Below are 22923 nucleotides of genomic sequence, written 5' to 3'. Positions count from 1 at the left end.
CTCATTTAACCCTCACAGAATCCTGTGAATGAAGCAGGTGTTTTTATTATTATCCCCATTCCACAGACAGGCACAGAGAGTGGTTGGCTTACGCAGCTAGTCAGTAGCAGAGCTGGATTCATATCCAAACAGGTTGCCATTAGAGGCCAAGGTCATATTTACTGTTCTTTACCTCCCTGAAACTGGAGCCAAAAGTGAAAGGACAGGGACAAAGGGCAGGGGGCCCGTTTGATCTGTGTGTCTGCACTGCAGTAGGCTTGGGGCAACTGCAATGCATTTTGACCATAACACTTGGTGTGTTAAACAACGGCAGTCTTTATTAATCATGGCTTCCCCCCCCCCCCACCCCTTTTCAGTAAGACCTAGCCTTGGGCAGACTATTTGTTCTTCCAGTTTCTGTATCTGTCCTGGCATAGGTAGCAATGTAGGTAGCTCCTGAATTGCCAGGAGAACCCCAGAATAAGTCCACAGAGGACGGAAGGTGACTTGTTTTGGTTACACGTCTGAGCCATTTCTTTTTCTCCTGCAGACAGGACTGTCCTTGTGGATACAGATCTTCCATTCCTCAGAGGGCTCTACGTGATGGGGACTTTAGATTTCCCTGTGGACAGAAGCAATGTCCTGAGTGTGGCGTGCATGGTCATTGCAGGCGGGGAGCTGAAAGTTGGTGAGTAAAGGCACAAGCATTGAGTGTGTTGGGAATTACACTCTGTGAGAAAGTGCTCTGGGAAGTGGATAGCATCATCAAGCCAGCTGCTTAATAGAGTCTGGGAAGGGATAAGACAAGGCACGAGTGAGGCTATTCCTTGGCCAGCTTTAGACGTGGCCGGAGGTGAGTTGTGTTGGCCGTTCTCCCATGCTTATACACCGTCATCGGGCCACGTCTCTGGCCCCAGGGTCCTCATGCTGCTGTCCATTCCAGGCTTGTTCTCGCTCCTCCAAGCTACAGATCAATTCTCCCTTTAGTTCTTTGTATCAGAATATACCTGTGGCTTACTCTTTCGGAAGATGTCATGGGATAGATTTGATATTTTCTCATCAACTAATTCACAGTAAAATTTCAGTTGCTGTCTTAGCATAGTTCCCTGGGAAAACAGACTTGAAAGCATTTTTTAAGGTCCTGACACATACTGCCAAATTGCTTTTCAGAAAGACTTTACAAATCTGCACAGTCTTCCTATTTCTCAGAGTTAAGAAATCCCCTCACTCCTCCTGGCATTCCCTCTTAACACAACTTTGTTTGTGTACTTTTTCTGAAAGCCTGGGTGAAAGAACGATTCCCAGGCAGGACCTGACCTATTCTGAACAGAGTGAGATGAGTCTAGCGGTGGACAGCGTGGGCTCCAAGTCAGATAGTGTGGGCCCAAATCCACCTTAGTCACTTACTTGCTGTTTGACATTAAGCAAGTCAACCTCTGAGTACCTTCAGTTCTTCATCCACGACATACATAGGGTAACAATAGAACCTTTCTCAGAGGGATGTTGAAATCATTAAATATAACAGCTCATACTGAGTACTTGGCATATAGTAGGTGTTCAATAAATGTTAATTTATCAGCCGAGGTGCCCATAGGAAATAGCTATCATATGAATCGGGCAACTTGAGGAGATTTAAATAAAGGAACTATTTACAAAAATCCAAACGGGATGGGGCATACCCCAGGACTAGTAAAGCTGGCTATCCTTGCTACCCCTTGCCATAAAGGAGAGAGAAAAGAAAGTCATTACTGGAGTCCAGAGACGGAGAGGGACATCTGCATATGGTTGGCATGGCCTCTGCTTGGCTGAGACTCAATCGCTACAAGGGGGGAACCATGAGAATAAATACTCTGACCTCACTCTCTTGCCTCCCTCTGTCTTCTGCTCATGCTGTCATGTGGCCACACCCAACTGGAAGTCAGAGTAGAGGAGAAGTCACTGATGCAGTCCAGCAGGTCAGCAGCAGCCTGGGGCACTGGGCAGGGTAGGGAGGGGCAGAGTTTGGAAAGCGAAGTGTCAACAGAGGCTCTCCAGCCCAGCCAGCTTCCAGGTACATACAGGTATGATTCTTCTATTAACACAGCCAAAGACTGAACTATCTTCTTTTTCCAGCCATGTCATGTTGTTGGTCCTGCCAACTATATTTTCAACTCTGATTTCTACTCTTTCTTATATGTGTTGCTACAAATACGTACCTCTGCATTGTACACCCGTGTAGGGTTTATTTTTTCCCCCCTTGGGCTTTAGGGGAATGGAAATGCAATACTTTCTACTTATCTGTTTATTTTATTGTTTTAGTCTCTCTTTTCACACTGGGGAATTCTGATATTTTCCTCCCAGATTACAACCATTTGCCCATTTGTTTAATAGTCCATAAAATTCTCATCCAATTAACTAGTAGAAATATTAAATATAATCGAGCTTTGTTCTTATTACTAGAAAACTTATTTCAGGTTGACATCTCCTCTCGCCATGGTTGGTCTTTCTTGTTTTGTAAGTTATATTTAGGTTTTGGAGGCCACTTATTACTGTAATGTATACGTGGTTGCCTGAAAAATCTGTGCTTTTGAAGAGGAGTGACACTGTGTCACTTTCCAGCTTTACTTTATACATTTCAAATCTCATTTTTAAATTTTTCCATTCCCAACTATATTTTTACCCATCACTAGATAATAGTGTATTCTTTTTCTCCCTGCTTCATCCATGTGTTCCAGGCCTAAAGGTTGCTTATTGGAACCCATCTGCCCAATCCTATGTGTATTATGCCTGAAGGAAGACTTTCAACCCATCTGTCCAATTTTACCACACCCTAAAGAAATCCCAACATGAAATAGATAATAAGACTAGTTAGTAAACAAACTTAATAGATGTGGACATTGGCAGAGAGCACTGCCAGAATATGCCTGCTATCTGATGCCATTTGATCCAAGTCCCAGCGTTGTGAATTATATTTCTTGGTGTCCCTGCTTTTAAGGCAACTGGTGCTGGCAAAGGTATCAATTGACTTTTAGTAGAGTAGAATCACAGAATGGTAGAATTAGAAAGGAAGTTTAAGATCAAAGCTTTGCTTAGAGGGCTACAGCTGCATCACAAATGCCAAACTCAATTTCATTCTTTGTTCAGTGCTTGTCTCATTAGTCTGATAAAACACTTGTGATAAGTTTAAAGCATTTCACTTTTGTGTCCATTCTTTCATTCGTCATGTGTTTAGTGCCTACCATGTGCCAAGCACCATGGGAGATACTGGGTGTACAGAAATAGAAATCATGAACGCTAGCTTTCAAGAAGTAAAATAGAGGAGACAAGCAAGTAAAAACATAATTGGAAGGGTCACATCTTTCAACCTGGGATGGGGGGCGCTTAAAGGAAGAGATGTGAACAAACACATATTGACAGACAAGTATTATACCTTCAGGAAATTGTAGGGAATGGGTATATCTGGACTGTAGGATTTGTATGGAATGGTGGTAGCAGATGAAGCATCTTTGGCTTATACTCTGTGTCGAGAGTTTGGATTGTATTATGAAGTCATTGGATAGTTTTAAGCAGGGAAGTGATATGATTAGATTTGGTCTTAGAAAGATTACTCCTGGCAGTGTAGGGGATGTATTTGGAAGGGGAACAGTGAAAAATGAGAAGGATGTTGAGATGTTTCAGGAAAGAAGTTGCAAGGGATTGAACTAATGTACTAGAGTTAAAGAGGAAAGAATGAATTAGAGAACTATGGAGGAGGTAAAAATCACTAGAAACTGATGACCACTTTGATGTGAAGTAAGGAAGAGTTGTCTAGGATACATCCTAGTTTTCATGTTGGGAGATCTGGGTCAATGGGGAATACCCTATCCACCACTTGTTAGTTGAGTGACCCTGAGGAAGTGACATGAACAAGCTCTGTCTCTATATCCTTATCTCTAAAGTGGGAATAAGAATAGTGCATATTTCATAGAGGTTTGTCAAAATTAAATGAGTTTATATTTACTAAAGTGTTTGAACAGTGTTGGGCACATACTAAACCTTATACATTGGTTTGTTAAATACATAGACTCCTAACTTTTAAGCTTAGATTTGAGTGGAAAGTGTAAGTGATATTAATAATATCTAGAGGATGAGTAGATTTGTGAAAAAAGGAACCCATGAGAGAAGTCTCTGCTAAATATATATACATATTTGAAGGTCATCAACCCAAATGTGACATCAAGGTATGAATAAAATTGACCAGAGTTTGGGGATAGAGAAGAAAAAACAACCAAAGCTGAAATTTTAAGGAGCAGCAGGCTTTGAAGGATGGCAGGGGAAGATGATCTCAGGAACAAGAATGGAAGAGGAACAGCTCTAAAATGGAAGGAAAACGAAGTGGCAAGAAAATATATTGAAACAGAGGAAGTAATTTATAAGAAAGAGAGAGTGGTCAGTAGTATGAGATACAGTGGAAATGACAAAGAAAATCAGGAAGAAAATCAGCCATCGCATTCTGGCTTTTTGTTTTTTATAATGGCTGATAAATACAAAAGTAACACAATGTTACTTTTCATGTAGAACAAATAAGAATGGAATACTTATTGCTTGGGAGTCAGTGACTTTTAATAAGCTCAATATCATTTATCTATTCTTTAACAACCTCTTTTTTTAGTGTTAACATAGTCTGAGGTATTATTGAATGTATTAAATCTCATGGTTGAAAACGAACGGTTATCCATATTAAGAGTGATGTCATCAAAACTTTATAGGATTGCTTTCCCAGACAACTAGCTTTCTTTTGAATGATGACATGGAATGAATAAGTAGATATTAAGGAGAAATTAATTCCTCTGATGTGGTGATTTTCCAAAGTGTCATTTATAAATTTGTCCCTTCCTCCTTCCTCTCCTTCTGACCTTCTCTCTTCCTCCCTTTCTCTTTTATTGAAAGCCAACTCAGTGCCAGGCATTGTCCCTGGGACTTGAATATTCATCACAGAGCAAGCCAGTTAAGATTCCTGCTTGCAAGCTTTTGTTGGGGGAAACAGGGAATGAAATAGTAAAATAGGTGGAGAAGATATGTTTAGATGGCAATACATGCTCTGAAGGAAACTAAATAGGGATATGAGTTGAAGAGAGGTCCATGTTGGATTTTGGCCACCAGAAATTAAGGTACTTAGTAAAGACTTTTCTTAAGAGTCACTAGGACCTCAGACCATAGAGATAAGACGAAGATAGACTTGCAAAGATTTGGATAAGAGGGTTTCAGACAAGAGGAAAAGCCAGTGCCAAAGTCCCAAGGCAGGTATGTACTTTGCGTAGTTGTGAAACAGAATGGCAGCCACTGTAGCTGGAGAATAGTGAATAGTAAGTAGTAAGTTGATAGGCAACATCATGAGTTTCATACTGTAAGCTGAATTTTAAGATACGCAGTATGGCTTTCTAAAGTATTAAAGAAAGAAATGAGTTCAAATTGTGCTAAAAAATGCTACTTATTGGTAGTCTCTGGTGTATGGCTTTAACAATACAGAAATTAGCTGAGGACTTTTATATAGAAATTCCAGAGGCCTGAATTATAATTTTAGTTTAACAACTTGTACAACTTCTGGAGAATTCCCCAATAGTAGATTCATAAATGTGATGTTGCAAACCTCTATGATTGTGTGCATGATGTGTTTGTTGATAAGGAAACAGATCCAGAGAGATTATTGGTTTGTTCCAAGATCTCACAGCTGGTAAAGAACAGGACTGGGATTAGAGGCTGTTTTTAGCTAACTTAAATACTCATTTTTTTTAAGCCTTTGCCCAAGGACTACTTTTACTGTCTGCATTTAGTAGATGTCAAGTGTATTTTTTCTTCTGGTTCATTCAATTCATATATATTGTCATTACTTCATTCATTTTATTGCTATGAAATGGTATGTTTTCATGAATGTCTATTAAATGATAAACTTCATCAGAACATTTTATAACCCTAGTATCTATTCCATAGTAGGATTCTGATAATGTGCCGTGTGACTAATTAATGTATACATAAATGAACGTACATATGTAGGTCTGTCTTTCAGGTCAATGCCTTTTTCTTGTAATGCATTCAATCCCGTTATACTTGAATGTCTACATCTGTGAGGAAAAACTTACAGTGCTAATGTTTAAATGACTATGATATGTTTTTTTCCCCTATAATAAAGGAACAAAACAAGTATAAAAACACATTGAGAAAGTTGGTGATCTCATAAAACTCAAAGTATTTTCAATTTTTGCAGTCTGTCTAAGACAGGAAAACTGATTTAAAAAATGTCCCCAACTCAAAGTCTGTTCAATAAACATTTGTTTGTTGATTGTTTTAAATCTTTGTGTTTTTTGTCCATAAATAGCTGTCTGAACCCACCTCCTTTATCAGTATCTCCTCTTAAATGAGACATTGTTCCTGTGCTTTAACCTGTGTTTTCTGTTATCTTAGATATCAGTGATGTTAACCTGTTATTGACCCACATGTTCAACTCAATGAAGACTGTTTTAACCTTGTACTTCAAAAATTAGAAATGGAAAATTCTCTTGTAATAGTTTGTAGGAAGACTCTAGAGAGAGATAACTAGTAATGATACATTTATAAAATTTATTATAAAATTAATAATACAAAATAATATAAATATATGATTGCATATAAATATAAAATAATAATACATTTATATGGATTTGTATAATTTATTTGTGTCAATATGTAAATTTGTATGATAAATATTCCTATGGATATTTAAAACTTAATGGAACCTTCCTTTATCCCTAAGTCAGCAAGATATGCCCCAACCATAGGTATCCCTGGGGATACAGCAGTTCACTCTTCCTTTGGCCTGTCACAACCACGTCACATGATGCACCACTTAGTCACTTAGTAATTATACTAGGAACTTGGGTTTTTATCTTAAAACTTGTCACATATTGTTTTTCAGGGCCAGTGATGGGTATTTGTCAGCCCTGTCTCACATTTGTAGCCAGGAGCCTAAGGTCATCATTAACACATGCCTTCGATTGTCAGGAAATGAAGTACTAGGTATATGGACGTTTCTTTCATTGCTTCCATGATTGGGACTTTCTAAATCCTAAAGAAGAAGAAAAATCCATACACAGTTTATTGCCTTCCAAACTGACAGTTCTGTAAGGCTCATTGGATGATTAAGTAATAAGAAGTAGACAAACCTGAGAAAAGTGTAGATTAAAACATATCCTCCGGCCTAAAGCCACAATACCCAGTAATCAGACCCATTTAGCCGCCAGAGAATCTTTTATGTGATGTTTGTTTAAAAATAATATATATTAAGTAAAAAAAAAAAATCCTCTTTCAAGTTTATAATTAGAAATAATACAAATACCCACACATTTAATGTACAAATGTGAGTATAAGTATACATATATATCTGTAAAATAGATGGTTTGCTCAGTTTGTTTGTATTGATAGTTCTCTAATCAGGCCAATAGTTGGCTGATAATATAAAAATGTGATATCAAAGGGATGTGACTTTTAAATATTATACTTGTTTATAAGAGCAAAAGAGACAAAACTAAAAGGGACAAAATCTTTGTCTTTAACAGGTGCAGGAAACACTAAACCTATTTCTGTGCCTAATAAGGCTAACAGCCAACATTTAAAGAATATGTATTTCAAAATCAGATTAAGCATAGAATGATCTGTTATTTTCCAACAGATATTAGTTCTCTGACAAACATCACATTATCTTTAAATAATGTATGTGTGTGTGTGTATATATATTTTTAAGTATATGTTTGTATATACTTACTAATATCTAGTAATTTGTATAGGCTTACTAATATTTACTAGTATTTACTAATACTAATAAAAGTTCTTCTCTCCTATTGGGCCATCGGTTGGTCTCCACTGTAAACATTTGCAGTAATCATTGTTACTTTACTATTTTAATATTTCTAAGGCAGCATTTCCTAAACTATAGTTTTGACTTATGAGCCTCTATAACAGTAACATAAAATTTCTTAGACATTCATTAATTTCATTTAATTATTAAAATTAATCTCAAATAAATTATTAAATATTATTTAGTAATTAATTTTGCATAGAAAAACAAAATAATTTTAATGAAACAGATGAATGAATGAATGAGTGATTTATTTTCTTGGTTAGAAAACACAAGAGTGTTTCAGTCTGAGAGAAATTTTCTTTGTGTTCTCAGCTTTGAAATATCTAGTTTTTAGTACTTTACGAATTGAAAATTACTTGCTGGGAAGAGCTTGACTTATTTTTTAAAAATTTCTAAATTGGAAGGTTATTTTGAAAAGTTGTATCTCCATTGTTACAACTACAATTTTTAACTACTAAGCCAATATTTTTAAAAACTTGTATTATATACAGACACCATGTCATGTACTATTTGTAAGCACTAAATCATTTAATTCTTACAAAAAATGGATGCCATTATTGTGTCTGTCTTACTGTTGGGAAACTAAGACTTGTAGAAATGAAGTAATCTGCTCAATTTTGTGCATGAAGTTTTAAGTATTTTTATGCATTTTTGCAAGTGGTGAATGGATAACATTTTAGTGTTTAATATTCTATTAATTGTTGATAAATTGAGAGGCCTTACTGATGATAAAAATTTGTCGGCCTGAATACAATCACTCTATGAAGGGGTAGACATTATCATCTGATCATGCCTACTGGTTTTTATAACCAGTTCTTATTTTATTGGGCTGCAAGCCCCTTCCACCTTCCATTTATTTTCACATGGAATTGATTCTATTGGGGAAGGATGTTTTAGGGATTAGTGGGCTAAATGTACACTGAAAATTAAAAGCTAATTCAGAAAAATAATATGTACTACAATTTAATTGGTTCATTGCTATTTGCTAGCTTGAGTCTCTGATAATAAGAACATTCTGGAAGCTCTGGTCTGAAGAAAACAGCTATAGCAGGACATGAGAAAAATAGTTCGGCTATAGGTAGAAGCTCAGCTTCCAAAGTCATAACCATATAAGCTACTTCTGAAGGCAGGGGAATAATGTGTAAAATTGATTTGGGGGGTAATTTAACCTGTCTTTCATGTGCAATCATGATATTTATGCAATTTTGATATTAACTCAGAAATACAAATTATTTAAAAATACAATTTGTGCTTTGAATTCAGTGAACAACACCTGAAAAATAGTATTTTCAGAAAATGTGTCTAAAATTTTGGCCAGTTTCCATTTTTTTGATCAACAAAACTCATTGATGAGTGTTCTCAGAACATAACATTCACTGAAGACATTTTATTAATTTGAAATAGGACACACATGTACAGAAAAATTTTGTAAAATGAAAAACAGCTCATTAAATATTATAAATCTATTTTAGTGAGTGTGTAGTGAGATGTCATTATTGTTTTATTTTTTATTTCTCATATTTCTAATGTAATTGAACATTTTTATATTGTTATTTGAGAATATTTTATTTTTCAAAGTAGTCACCCTTTTTGTCAAATAAATAATGAACTTATCTGTTTTATATTGATTTATTGAAGTCATATATTTTGGAATGTATATTTTGTTGGTTCTATGGATTGCAAATATCTTTTATCACTTTGTGGCTTCCTTTTTTATTGGCTTAATGGTACCCTTTGATGATTGGAAAACCTTTATTTTAATATAGTTCACTTTATAAAACTTTTTTATTATGAATTGTACATTTTGATTGAACCATGGTAAGAAAACAAATGCTATTTAATTCCAATCCTTTTAAATTTTTTAAACTGCTTTATCATCATATGATCAATTTTTCTAAATGTCTGTGCATGCTTGAAAAAAATGTGCATTCTTTGTGGGTCCAGTTTTCATCTATGCCTGTCACGTCAAGTTTGCTAATTTTATTACTCACAACTGCTATCTCTTTACTGTATTTTTTATTTATTCCAGGAGCAGTCGTAGATATATTTACTGTATATATTGTAGATGGATATATTTATTTGTCCTTGTAGTTCTGTCAGTTTTTGCTTTATATATTTTGAAGCTATAATGCTAGGTGCATATATGTTTAAAATTGTTATAACTTACTAGCGAAGTTGGTCTTTTATTAATATGAGATATTTCTCTTTATTTCTAATTGTTTCTGCAGGAGGATTGGTAAAAATTACCTAGTTAACCATTTCTAGAATAAAATATTTCCAAATAAACTCTGCCAGTAACACACAGTTTCTTGTCTAAGCTTACTGAGAGAAGGAGGCAGTCAAGTAAAAGGCACTTATGATATAGCTTTAGAGGTATTGAGGTAAAACACAGTTTTCTGTGATAGCCTGTAGAGGGTCACTTAACACAGAATTATTTGACAAGGAAGAACCCCAGAAGGGGGGATATCTGAGCTGGGTTTGAAAGTAAGAGTTAGCCATGAAGAAAAGGGAAGTGACAGTGTTCCAGACAGAGGGAGTAGAGGGAAGGAAGTTCTTGGTATGCTTGGGGACTTATGTGGTTCAACTATTTAACATATCAAAAAGACTAAGGAGAGTGGAAGGGGTTCTAAATGGACAAAAATATTTCCAATTATTTTCTGGTTCTAAGAGTTTTCAAATGTTTGCTATTATAAATAAATAACATTGAAGTGAAGAACTTTGGGCTTTAATCTTTGTCCATGTACCACACTACTTCTTTTTTCCCCCCACCTTTGGTGGAGACAGGGTCTTGCTATGCTGCTCAGGCTGGTTTTGAACTTGTGGCCTCAAACCATCCTCCTGCTTCAGCCTCCCCAAATGCTGAGATTAGAGACATGAGCCACCACACCTGGATCATACTACTTTTTTAGGACAAGTTCCTTGAAGTAGAATCACTGCAGCAAGGGGCACAGACACTTTTATGCACAAAAAGGGGCATATAATCCAAGGTCATAGAAGGCTTTTAGAAATAAGTTACAGTAGAGCCAAGTTTTGAGGGATGATTAGGAGTTAGGCAAGATGAAGGTAAAGGACATAAAAGAATGGGAAATCTCATGGGCACAGAGGAGAGAGAGTTAAGGGGATGGTAAATAATTCAGTGTGGATTGTGTTAGTACAAGGTGTGAGGAGTCATGTTGACAGAGTGGGCTCAAGTGTAAACTAGGTTTCTATGTGATTCCTTCAGAAGAGGTTTGGTTTATTAACTGAACTACCAAAGAAATTTAGTTAATAAAATAATAAAGCATTCTTTTTCCTTTTTCTTACTTTTTGAAGTTCATGGAATCCATTTGTGCCCTGTTCCTCAAGTCATTATAATGGTTATCTTTCATATACCAGAACTTATTTTCTTCCATCTCCTCAGGTGTTTTTAGCATCTGGAACATATTGTTTCCCCTCCATTGCCCACCATCATGCTAAGTAATATCAACTTCCTTTTACTTCTTTTCTATTCCTCCATATCCACATCTGCTAGGATGGTACTTACTAAGTCCAAGGTCCACCATCACTATTTAATAGCTATGTACCTCTCTTTGCCTCATTTTCCTCATGAGAACCTCAATGATACTCATCACTGGGTTGTGAGAATTAAATGAAACCATACATGTGAAAACATCTGGAATGTCTTTGCAGAACAGTGACAATTATTTTCCCTGTCATAATGAATACATAAATTCATCCAGGTTTAACATGCCTCTTGCTATAGTTTAGAGCAGCTTTACAAAGGTAAACCAAGGATCAACTGCAATATCCTTAGCATCTTCCCTCAGAGGTGGCTGTTCTCATTGAGGGACAAAGTCCATGCTGGAGATAGTGCCTCACCTTTCTTTGCTAGATTTGAGAATACAATGAGGTTCTCAGCCTTTAAAGCTTTCCATTCACCAGCTTCTACAAATTCAAGAAGTGTTGCATTTTAATGTCAGAATAGCATATATTTTCTTCTCTTAGGTCACCCCTGCCTTTTTTGTATTTTTTCCTATCCTGAATCTTTTCCTTTCCCTAAGTTACAAAAAAGAAGTCAAACTCTGGTCATTTTAGATACCAAAGGATCACAGCAGGCTAACTAATTTTGCCCAGACTTTCTGTGAAATCTCCCCATGTGCTGCAGTTTTGGGTTGCATAATTGATTTAATCTCTGATTTTAGAGAAACGCTGAACTCTTTTTGTGGGACTCTGCATACATTTCTCTAGGGCAAAAACTGTCCTACTTTTTTCTCTCTGGTATCTGTTTAGTGCTAGGCCATTTTTCCCCCAAGACTCTAAACTACCCTCCGTGAAATAAATGAAATCACAGTTGGAAAACGGCTTACTGGACAGACTTATAACTGCAAGATAAGAGCTACACCACACACATTTGCTTAACAGTCTCCTCCTCCCCTGCTTCCCTTCTTTCTGCTCCAACACATCTTTGTTTTGGCTAAGAGGTTGCATTAGTCTCTGAGCTGTGGAGTGGCATTGCTACACAGAGCAGCAGCATACCGTTTGTATACTCCTTATTGGAGATACACAGGCTTGCTTACCCACTGACCACATGACTCTAGGCAGGTTTACCTACCTCTCTGAGTCTTGCTCTCAGCAGCCTCTATTGGAGCAGTGGCTGTGAAGTCTAGACTGTAAAGCTAGGTACATAGCAAGCCTCAAACTCACCTTGAGCCTTTTGGCTAACCAGGTATCTGTGAAGTGTCAGCTGGAGGGAATGATTTTATACTGCCTGAAAGACCACTAACTATAATGGAAACCAGGTAATCATAAGCTTACCAGTTATTTCATACTGTATTGCAATATCATTTTTGGGTATGTTTTCAGGAATTTATAAAGTGGAAAATCTCACCGGATACTAGAATAGTTTTTGTAAACCTGTTTAATCCAGTGTATAGTTTGAGGACTACCTTCCTATCAGTTACTTTTTAAACAACTGATGCTTGATAATATTCTCTGTACTCTAAGATATATTTTCCAAAGAAAATAACCTTCCTTACCTTCCTCAGGTCCATACTCACTAATGCTATTTCAGCAAATTCCTTAAACAGTTTGCCTACAGTAAAAGTGACCACGCTGCACTGTTAACATCAATAGAGTAAGGGCAGGAGTAATTCCCAGCTGCTGTCTATCATACCCTTATGTGTTTATGTGTCTTTATTCTACCAAAAGAATTTAATTTTAGAAAATAACCTATTATTTGTTTAAGAAAACACTTAGCATAAACAGACCTTTGTTCAAATAGACTTTGTTACTAGTATTGTATAAATTTAGACAAGTCTTTCAACCTCTAAGCCTCTTGTATGTGAATATTTAAAATTGGGAGGGATTAGAATCATACTTTGCAGGTTTGTTGTGAGGATTAAATGCTAAAATGTATGTAAAGGAATTTAGGGATTATCTAGCCATAGACGGTGTACCAGGCAGGTTTTGCCATAGTAATGGTGTGTAACAAATAATCTCCAAATCTCAGTGGTTTATAATAAGAAATATTTCCATTAAAAAGTTGGACTTGGCTTCAGTTTGTGTGTTCTGTTCAGGTTTGCTTTGTATATCTCTTCATTCAGATGTCAGAGGCCTTTTAAGGAATTATTGCTTCATGGCAGAAAGCATCATTGCTAGAGATTTGTTAAAAACTTGCCAAGTCTCTTAAAGCATGAACTGAGACCTGGCATTAATATCACTTCTGCCCAAAGTTCATTGGCCAAAACAAGTCACATGTCCAGGATAAATATTAGTAGGTCAGGAAAGTTTACTCTGCCATAATAAAGACAGAAGAGCGGAATATTTGCTGAACAATAATCCAATCTCCCTCAAAGAAGTATGCTAAATCTTATTTTTTTCTATTCTAATTTTATCTGTGTGACCATTGGCTCTTCTCCATATAGTTTTCTTTATGGCATCTACTTTGTATTCCTGAAATTACATCACAATTTCCTTTTCTCTTTATTTTAATTTTGAATTATTTTGAATGATATACTTTTCTTTTTAAACAGGTACTTTAGAAAATCCCTTAGAGAAAGAACAAAAGCTTCTGATTCTCCTTAGAGCTTCAGAGGGAGTCTTTTGTGACCGTTTCAATGGAATTTGTGTTGATCCAGGAACAATTGGTAAGAGTATAATACAGATTTTATTATTAATAAAAATAAAATAAGTGTCTCTGTGTGTGTATGTGTGTGTGTGTGTCTGGTGGAGAAATACTATTCATGGAACATATGCTAAATTCCAGGTACTCTTCTAGGTTGTTTATATTTATTATTTCACTTACCAGTTCTCTTGTGAGCAGTGTCCATTTTATAGATATCAAAACTAAGTCTTAGAGATGATGACAACATGCTGAAGGCTGCACAGCTTTGTAATGGTAGAACTTAGATTTATATCCAGATTGGTCAGACACCAAAGTCTAGACGAAGAGTCTATATTAATAACTATAAATACTATGTGACTATTGACACATTTTTACACTGATCGATCTATAGATTACTAAGAGACATTCACTGTTGACAGTTTCTTTATTTGATATTACCATGATACCAAATCCTGTAATAAGTTGGTCTACATAAAAGCGCAGAAACTGGGACTGGCCTTATAAACTGGGTACATTTTTAAGCTGATAGATCTATAGATTACTAAGAGGAATTCACTGTTGACAGTTTCTTTATTTGATATTGCCATGATACCAAATCATGTTATAAATTGGTCTACATAAAAGCACAGAAACTGGGACTGGCCTGTAAAAGCCCCCAAATAACTCATTTTCAAAGAATAAGAGATATTTCTGCATATTTCAAGTACTTTCACACTTTCTCTGTATGGGAATTATTAATTTTATAAGTAAAGAGGGATAACTCCTTTTGAGTTCTGAAGTAATTTTCCTTTCTTTGAGAATGCTCACGTTTTCCAAAACTGGGTTCCTTTTCATTATTTTCTTTTCCTCACTTATAGAATAGTTGAAATAATTTAGTTCACTATACTTTATCATCCTTTCAAATATTATTTTGTCACATAGCTTAAATGTGTTGTGATCAACAGCCAGGATATTGATTTCATTGGATTCTCTTTAGATACACTGTTACGCTGGATGTTTTCAAATAAGGCATCTTATCTTGTGGCAAAAGAGAAAGGGCCACCCGCTATGAGGTTTCTAAACATTATGAGATATAATTTTTTTTTAAGGCAGAGTCTCATTCTGTCTCCCAGGCTGGGGTACAGTGGTTTGATCACAGATCACTGCAACCTCCAACCCTGGGGCTCAAATCATCCTCCTGCTTCAGCCTCCCGAGTAGCTGGGACTACAGTCATGCGCCACCATGCCCGGCTAATGTTTTTTTTTTGTACACAAGGGATCTCACCACGTTACCCAGGCTGGTCTCGAACTCCTGGGCTCATATGATACTCCCACCTTGGCCTCCCAAAATTCTGGGATTACAGGTGTGAACCACTGCACCTGGCCTATGAGATATAAATTTAATATTTATTGGCACTTAATGGCTACCTCTGTGGATCTCAGTACTCGATAAAATGGAAATGCTAATGTTAGGATAGTAGGAAGTTTGTTAACTTAGTTCCATAATGTATAACTTTTGCTGTAACTCTTTGATAGTTCTTTATAGTGTCCAAAAGTTTTTCCTGGATGCTATTTATTTTATCTTTCTAATAGCATGAGGTTCAAGAATTTCTTAATTTTCCAAAATGACAAACTAGATGCATCAAAATAAGAACATTTGATCTATTTCCTGTAGTGGCCACTCTGCTCTATGGACTGATTCCATTGGATCAGTCTTTCTGTTAGGCATATACTTGTATGCCCATCCTGATCCTTGAACCCAGCCATATGATCAAACTAGTGTTTTTGAAATTTTCTGATACTAAATTGAAGTAAAGAATGAAATGTTTCTTTCATTGAATGTTTAAATTTTTGTGGCATCAAAAATAAATGACAAATTTTAATCCTTTGTAATCTCCTTGAAACAACTAAGAAATGGTGTCATTTTACAGTAAACCTTTGATGATTGGAAATGACCAAGAAATCTGCTTTTCTGGTCAATTGAATTTTCTGGATAATTCAGATTTAAGGACACAAACTGTTTTTTGTTATAAGCGTTGTGGCTGGAAATCTCTGTAAATTACTTCAGGATCCTTCTTTGCCTAGCTTATTTAGCGTATAGTGAAAAAAAAGGATGAATTTTTTTTTGGATGATGATGATATCTTATGAAATATATTTATAAGGCCATTATTATGAAAGATTGATTCCAGGACATGTTCTGAAAGTGGGATTGTCTTTACATTAATTTATCCTGATTTTAGTTTTACTATCTTCTGACTTTTTGTCTGAATTAAAGTATGGAAAAATTATGAGTGTTTTTATAAACAATTGGTTAGGTGCTAATTAATTGAGTTTTTATTTTGTTGGTCCACATTGGATGAAAACTTAAGGCATATTCTCTGTACCTTATTTGATTACTTCTTTTAACCATGCATTTTCTGCTTAAAATTGTGAAATTTTAAAATTTTTAGATTGGTGGCTTGCAACAAAATGAATGTGCCAATCCAGGGATTTGCAGACAATACATTTGGGTGCAGGAAGAATATATTGAACTTTTGTTCAAATATATTTAAGTATATTCATACATATGTATGTTTATTTATCTAAAATGTTAAATATTGTCAAAAATTATCTAAATAATAAAAAGCAGATTAGGAACAAACCCTTGAAAGCTTAAAAAGCCAGGCTGGGTGCGGTGGCTCACATTTATAATCCTAGCACTTTGGGAGGCCAAGGTGGGAGAATCACTGGAGGCCAGGAGTTTGAAAGCAGCTTGAGCAATATAGTGAGACCCTTTACAAAAAATAGAAAACTTTGCTGGGTGTGGTGGTGCATCCATTTAGTCCCAGCTACTGGAGAGGCTGAAGCAGGAGTATCACTTGAGTCCTGTAGTTGGAGGTTGAGACCCTGCCTCAAAAAAAAATTGTGTCTCATAATGTTCAGAAACCTTATATAAGATGGTTCTTTCTCTTTTGCCACAAGGTAAGATGCCTTATTTGAAAACATCCAACACGACCGTGCATCTAAAGGATATAAAATAGAGCACTTAAATATTCTTTTTCTAATAAGATGGACACCTTCATACATAGATTATCACATATTTGCACAATAACCTCTGGAATCAGTTTAATTACGTGGCCTTGATTCCTCTGAAGTACTTTTCCTGTCCAGTTATTGCTCCTTTTATTTTCAGGGGTTTACGGGAAAGTTCAGCTTAACAGTGCTTATCCTCAGAAATCGTGGACTCGTCTTAGAGCTGATATTGCCTCAGGAAATGAGAGGTAAGAAATGACAGTAAGTTTGGACCTTTTTCTTGGTTTGGGTTGCTTCTCCTGAGGTTTCATAACAATATGAAATTAAATTTTAGGTTAAGCATTATAATTCAAGGATGAGTAAGTGGAAAAATAAGGGACTATAAGGAATTTTTAAACAATCTCTGTAACATAATAGAAGGGGGACAAAACATGCAAAAGATAAGAGAGGAACATAGTTTATTCCAGGAGTAAATTTTAGGTAATACATATTTATTTCTATCAATAAAATCTCAAAAAATATGAATTCTGTGAGATAAGAGATGAAGGTGAGAACGCAATAGTGTGAATTGAAAAAGTAGCTGGTTAAGATGTAGACAGAAATAAAATAGGAGTGATACAAAGAATCTTATGAAATGTAATAATGCATTGAAGGCAATAAAGAACAGAATGACAACTGTTTCAAACTGAATAGGTAATATGAAGAACAAATTGATGGCAATCTATCATAACACAGAAGACAAAACTGGGAGATAAAAACGATGAAAGCTAAGGTATTACAAATAGAGATCAGAAAATGGTCTGATAATATAGATAATATGTCCTTTTTGATAAGAGCCTAGAATAACTACTATAGAAAGGATAATGAAAACTATAACTGAAATACACATAGCAGAGCTGGGAGTGAGTTACATTTCATTTGAACACATCAATATCAAGAATAATGATTGCTTCATTGCATTATCCTCATAGTAAAAGAAAAAACAGGGTGAAAAAAGAAAAGCAAAAGAAAGAGAGAAACGTAAAGCTTTCTAGCCCCAGAATTCTCCTCTGTACTATTAAATGTAGGAAGATAGTGGAGCCACATATATAACTGTTTAAGAAAAAAAGATTATGACCACCAGCAGTGTATGAGTGTTCCTGTCTCTCCGCATCCACGCCAACATGTATTGTTTTGGGACTTTTTGATAAAGGCCATTCTCACTGGAGTTAAGTGATATCTCATTGTGGTTTTGATTTGCATTTCCTTGATAATTAGAGATGTTGAGCATTTTTCTATATATTTGTTATCCATTCCTATATCTTCTTTTGAAAAATTTCTATTCATGTCCTTTGCCCACTTTTTGATAGGGTTGTTTGATTTTTTCTTACTGATTTTCCTGAGTTCTAAATAGATTCTTGTTATCAGTTCTTTACCTGGTGTGTAGTATGTGAAAATTTTTTCCCATTCTGTAGGTTGTCTGTTTACTCTCGTGACTGTTTCTTTGGCTGTGAAGAAGTTTTTTAATTTAATCAGGTCCCATTTATTTATTTTTGTTGTTGCTGTGATTACCTTAGGGGTCTTGTTCATAAATTCTCTGCCTAGGCCAATGTCCGTAAGAGTCTTTCCTACATTTTCTTCTAGAATTCTAATAGTTGCACACCTAAGGTTTAAGTCTGTTATCCACCGTGATTTGATTTTTGTGAGAGGTGAAAGCTGTGGGTCCTGTTTCAGTCTTCTACATGTGGCTAACCAGTTTTCCCAGCACCATTTATTGGATAAGGATTCTTTTCACCAGAGTATGTTTTTGTCTGCTTTGTCAAAGATTAGATGGCTATATGAGGATGGTTTTATATTTGGATTTTCTGTTCTATTCCACTGGTCTGTGTCCCTGCACTTGTGCCAATACCAAGCAGTTTTAATAACCACAGCCTTGTAGTATAGTTTGAAGTCTGGCAAATTAATACCTCCCCTTTTGTTTTTATTGCTTAAAATTGCTTTTGCTAAACAGGGTCTTCTCTGGTTCCTCACAAAGCATAAAATTATTTTTTCTATATCTGTGAAAAATGATGTTGGTAATTTAATAGGGATTGCATTGAATCTGTAGATCACTCTGGGTAGTATAGACATTTTTTAAAAAAGCGTTCTCCTGAGCTTTAAACTGAGTAGTCTGAAGATATCTCCCCTTGGATGTTCCCCAGACGTCTCAACTCAACAGATCGGAAGCCGGAGCTCCTGTCTTCTTCCAGACTGCCTGTTATCTGTTCTCCAAGTCACTTACGTCAGGAACCTGGAGGGCAGCCCAATTTCTTTCCTCAGTCTTACCAAAGGAGCATTGGCTTCAGGACAGACAGCTCTCAGTTCAAGCATCAACTCACCATTTACAAGCTCTGTGATGCTGAGCAAGTACTTCACCCATCTAAATCTCATTTCCCCTATCAGTAAAATGGGGGTAATAATAGTATCTACTGCATTGGGTTATTAGGATTGAATGAAATGATGCATATAAAGTGGTTAACATATTATTAGCATGGAGCAAATGCTCAATATATGTTAGCCATGATTAATCATAATAATAAACCTCTAAATAACTCTTGGGGATAAAAAGACTATAAGGATACTTCCTTTAAATCAAGTTTTTTTAGTTGGGTGGTTTAGCAATTAGTTGAGAATCACTGCTTTAAATAATCATACAAAATAAAGAATCCCTCTCGAACAGCTTTCTATTTTATGAAAAAAACTGACAATAAAAATTATTACAACAATCATTAAATATTGTTATTAAAGTTTTGGCCAATGCAGTCAGACAAGAAAAATCCATTAGATTTAACTATTGAAAAGAATCCAAACTATCATTTTTGATGGGTTATGTAATATACATTTTGTCCTAGAAAACTAGAGAATTATGTGAAAAACTATCAGTTGCCTTCAATGAATGCACAAATAACTTTTTAATATATGAACAGAAAAGTTATTTTTTAAAAAAACATGCTTTAATATGAATAAAACAGTGTGTTATTGGCACCCAAACTGAAGAGAATGCCTAGAAATAAATCCAGGCATGTTTATTTCTTAGAATTTGAATAAATTAGCATTTCAATTTATTTAAATATGTGCTGGAATAATTGGCAAATGCTTTAGAAAAATATAAAATTAGACTCTTACTTTATGCTTTACTCTAAAATAAATTATATTTAGAAAAATCAAACATAAAAAATTAAAATCATAAAATTATTTGAAGAAAATTTAAGTAAATATTATGTAATTTAAACTAGGAAAGACTTCTCTGATCATAATAAGCAAGGCGACAACCATAACAGCAAGAAATAATAGATTTGACAACATTATAAAGATCAGTATTTCTGCATGTCAATTACAAAATGTAAAGCAAATGATAAACTAGTAAATATTTGCAACCTACAATCGTACAGATGAAGTACTAATAGTTTTTATACATAAAGAACTCTTAGGAATAAAATGAAAAAAAATTGAACACACTGGAAACATAATCACTAAAGGGTTTGAATACATGAGCCACAAAAGAAGACATACATCTGACTGACAAGTATATAGAAAAGGTGTTCTTTACTAGAATTGAAATAAATGTGAATTGAAACTGTAATGAAATACCATTTTAAAATTTTAAATTGGCAAAGATGAAAAAGAATGAATTTCAAGTTGACAAGGGGGAAGATATATTCACATTCAGGTGGGGATTAATATTCTATATTAGCCCAGTTTTGTATGTAAAATAAATTAATTAAAAGTATCTATGCATCCCTATTTGTGGGTAGGGAAATGTCTGGAAGGGCATACAGTGCGGTAAGAATCCCTATGGTGAAATGATAGGTAGTTACTGCTTTGGTGTGCTTTTCTATGTACAGAATTTCTTCATAGAGTAGGTGTTACCTTTGTAGTTATTTTAAATTATTCATTTATTTATTCAACATGATTTTCACAAATGCTTATCCTATGTCAAGCATCAAGCTATGATCTGGAGATACAATAACAAGTAAAAACTGACACGGCCCCTGCCCTCAGATGTTAATCAAATAAATATTGAGTGAATACAAATTACATATGTGACAAATTCTGTGAGGGAAGGGTAGATGGGATTCTGAAAACGTATGAATATGGCAAGTTGAGGAATTCAGGGAAGTTTAGAGAAGGCTTCCTTCAAGAGTGATTTCAGAGGTGGGAACTGAAAGAGGAATGGGTTTTAATTAAGCAAAGTGGAATATGTGTGGAAACAGCATTCTAGCCAGAGCAAGCAGCATGCGATTATTCAGTGTTTGCTGCATGCAACTTACTATGTTCCAGGTCTAGCATTAGGGATATACAGGCAAACTAGAAGAAATTGCTGTCCTCTGGGAGCTTAGATCTTCGTGTGGAGAGATAGACAATAAACAAGCGAATACAGAAATAAAATGACATAGTTGCAGATGATAAATGCCAGCAATGAAATCAATAGGGTAGTATGATCAAAAATAACTGGGGTGGAGAATGTGAGGGGTAGATTGAATGGACAAGGAAAATCTCTCCAGGGAATGGAAATTTGAGCTGAGACCTGATGGATGAGAGGGAGCCAGCTGGCCTGTGTGTGGGGTGGCACAGAGGTGGGACAGGTCATTATAGCTCAGGCTGAGTGTGCAGGGAGCAGAGCTGTGTGACATTGCAAGTGCCAAGTTACAAAGGGCCTTGTTCAGGTATGAGAGGTCAAAGGGGAAATCACTGAATGGTTTTATGCAGGAGAGTGATAGAATCTGATTTGTGTTTTAAAAAAACCTCTGTCTGCTGGGAGGCCAGTTGAGGCCAGAAATCACAGTAACCAGGACAATGGAAGGGCCAGTGGAAATGGAGAGAAGAGATGGCCGTGCCGACTATTGCATGGTGAGGTGAGGGCAAAATGCTGCAGATGTTTTGATTGAGCAAACTGGTGAATGGCGGAAACATGCACTGAGATGGGCAGACTGGCAAGGGAACAGGTTTATCGGGGTGGAAGGCGGCAGGAACGTGCTAAGTTGGGGATACCAAATGGAGATGTCAAGAAGACAATTAGATGCAGGACTTAGGGCTCAGAAAGAGTCATCCTGAAAATGGGTGATGTCCCTAATCAGGAGGACATAGGGGAGAGGGGAAATTTGGAGGCTGGGAATGAGATTGGGGCCACTCCTAACTTTTTAGAAGTTGATAGAGGAGGAGTCGGCATGAAAGGTGTTTGAGAAGCAGAGGGTGGGCAGAGAGGTGATTCTGTGGTGGGTGGGAGAATGGAGAGCACGAGGGACGAATGAATACTGTGGTGGGTGACATGGAGAGTGGGGGCTGAGCATGACAGGGTGCCAAGGAGTAGTTCCAGCTCAGGGCCGTATTCATTGGAAACATTAAGATTTTTAGTTTTTACCCTAAGAGTATTGTGAAGCTGTTGTCAGTTTGTAAGGAGGTGGTGTGGGTGGGAGGTAGCACTTACAATCATGCTTGTGCATCTAAAAACAATAATTGTGGGCGCAATGTGGGCAACAGGAGAGGCCTAACGTGGATCCCGGGATGCCAATTAGGAGGTTCCAGCAAGAGATAGTGTAACTTACAGTCGGGAGCTGCAAGAACAATGGAGAGAAGTGGACAGATTTAGAGGCAGAAGATAAAATCCATAAGATACGTTGGATACGAGGTGCTTTCTTGGTTTCTGGTTTGTGTAGATGGATGGCGGTATCATTCACTAGAAGAGGACTAAGTTTGGGGCAATGATTATGAATTCAGATTTGATAATTTGAGTTTAAAGTGCCTTTCTGATACCAAAAGGATCCGTGAAGTAGGCATTTCTAACAGGGATCAATAAGAAACTTTAATTATAACTAAAAGGTTAGCAAGTTGGAATTTGGCAGGAGCCATATGAATGGATTTTTCTTATAAGAATGTGTTAAAAAAAACCTCATTCAGAGACTGAGCTACAGGCTACTTTCAAAGAAACTCAATTTTATTAATTAAAACTATCCATAGTCATTAACTAGCTACCATTTA

At 36.0% G+C, this 22923-nt stretch overlaps 1 protein-coding gene across 1 annotated transcript in view; it reads left to right on the top strand.

The window, feature by feature from the left end:
• PKHD1 (PKHD1 ciliary IPT domain containing fibrocystin/polyductin) overlaps positions 1-22923 on the top strand; it is a 412333-nt gene that overhangs the window by 268873 nt on the left and 120537 nt on the right. The window contains exons 53-55 of the mRNA XM_069487338.1: positions 530-667; positions 13843-13956; positions 17087-17174. Coding sequence (XP_069343439.1) covers positions 530-667; positions 13843-13956; positions 17087-17174 — 340 coding nt within the window. The remainder of the gene's footprint in view (positions 1-529; positions 668-13842; positions 13957-17086; positions 17175-22923) is intronic.

Source organism: Eulemur rufifrons, chromosome 15, assembly GCF_041146395.1.
Source record: "Eulemur rufifrons isolate Redbay chromosome 15, OSU_ERuf_1, whole genome shotgun sequence".
Classification (NCBI taxonomy): domain Eukaryota; kingdom Metazoa; phylum Chordata; class Mammalia; order Primates; family Lemuridae; genus Eulemur; species Eulemur rufifrons.
This window is presented reverse-complemented; position numbering and strand designations above follow the sequence as displayed.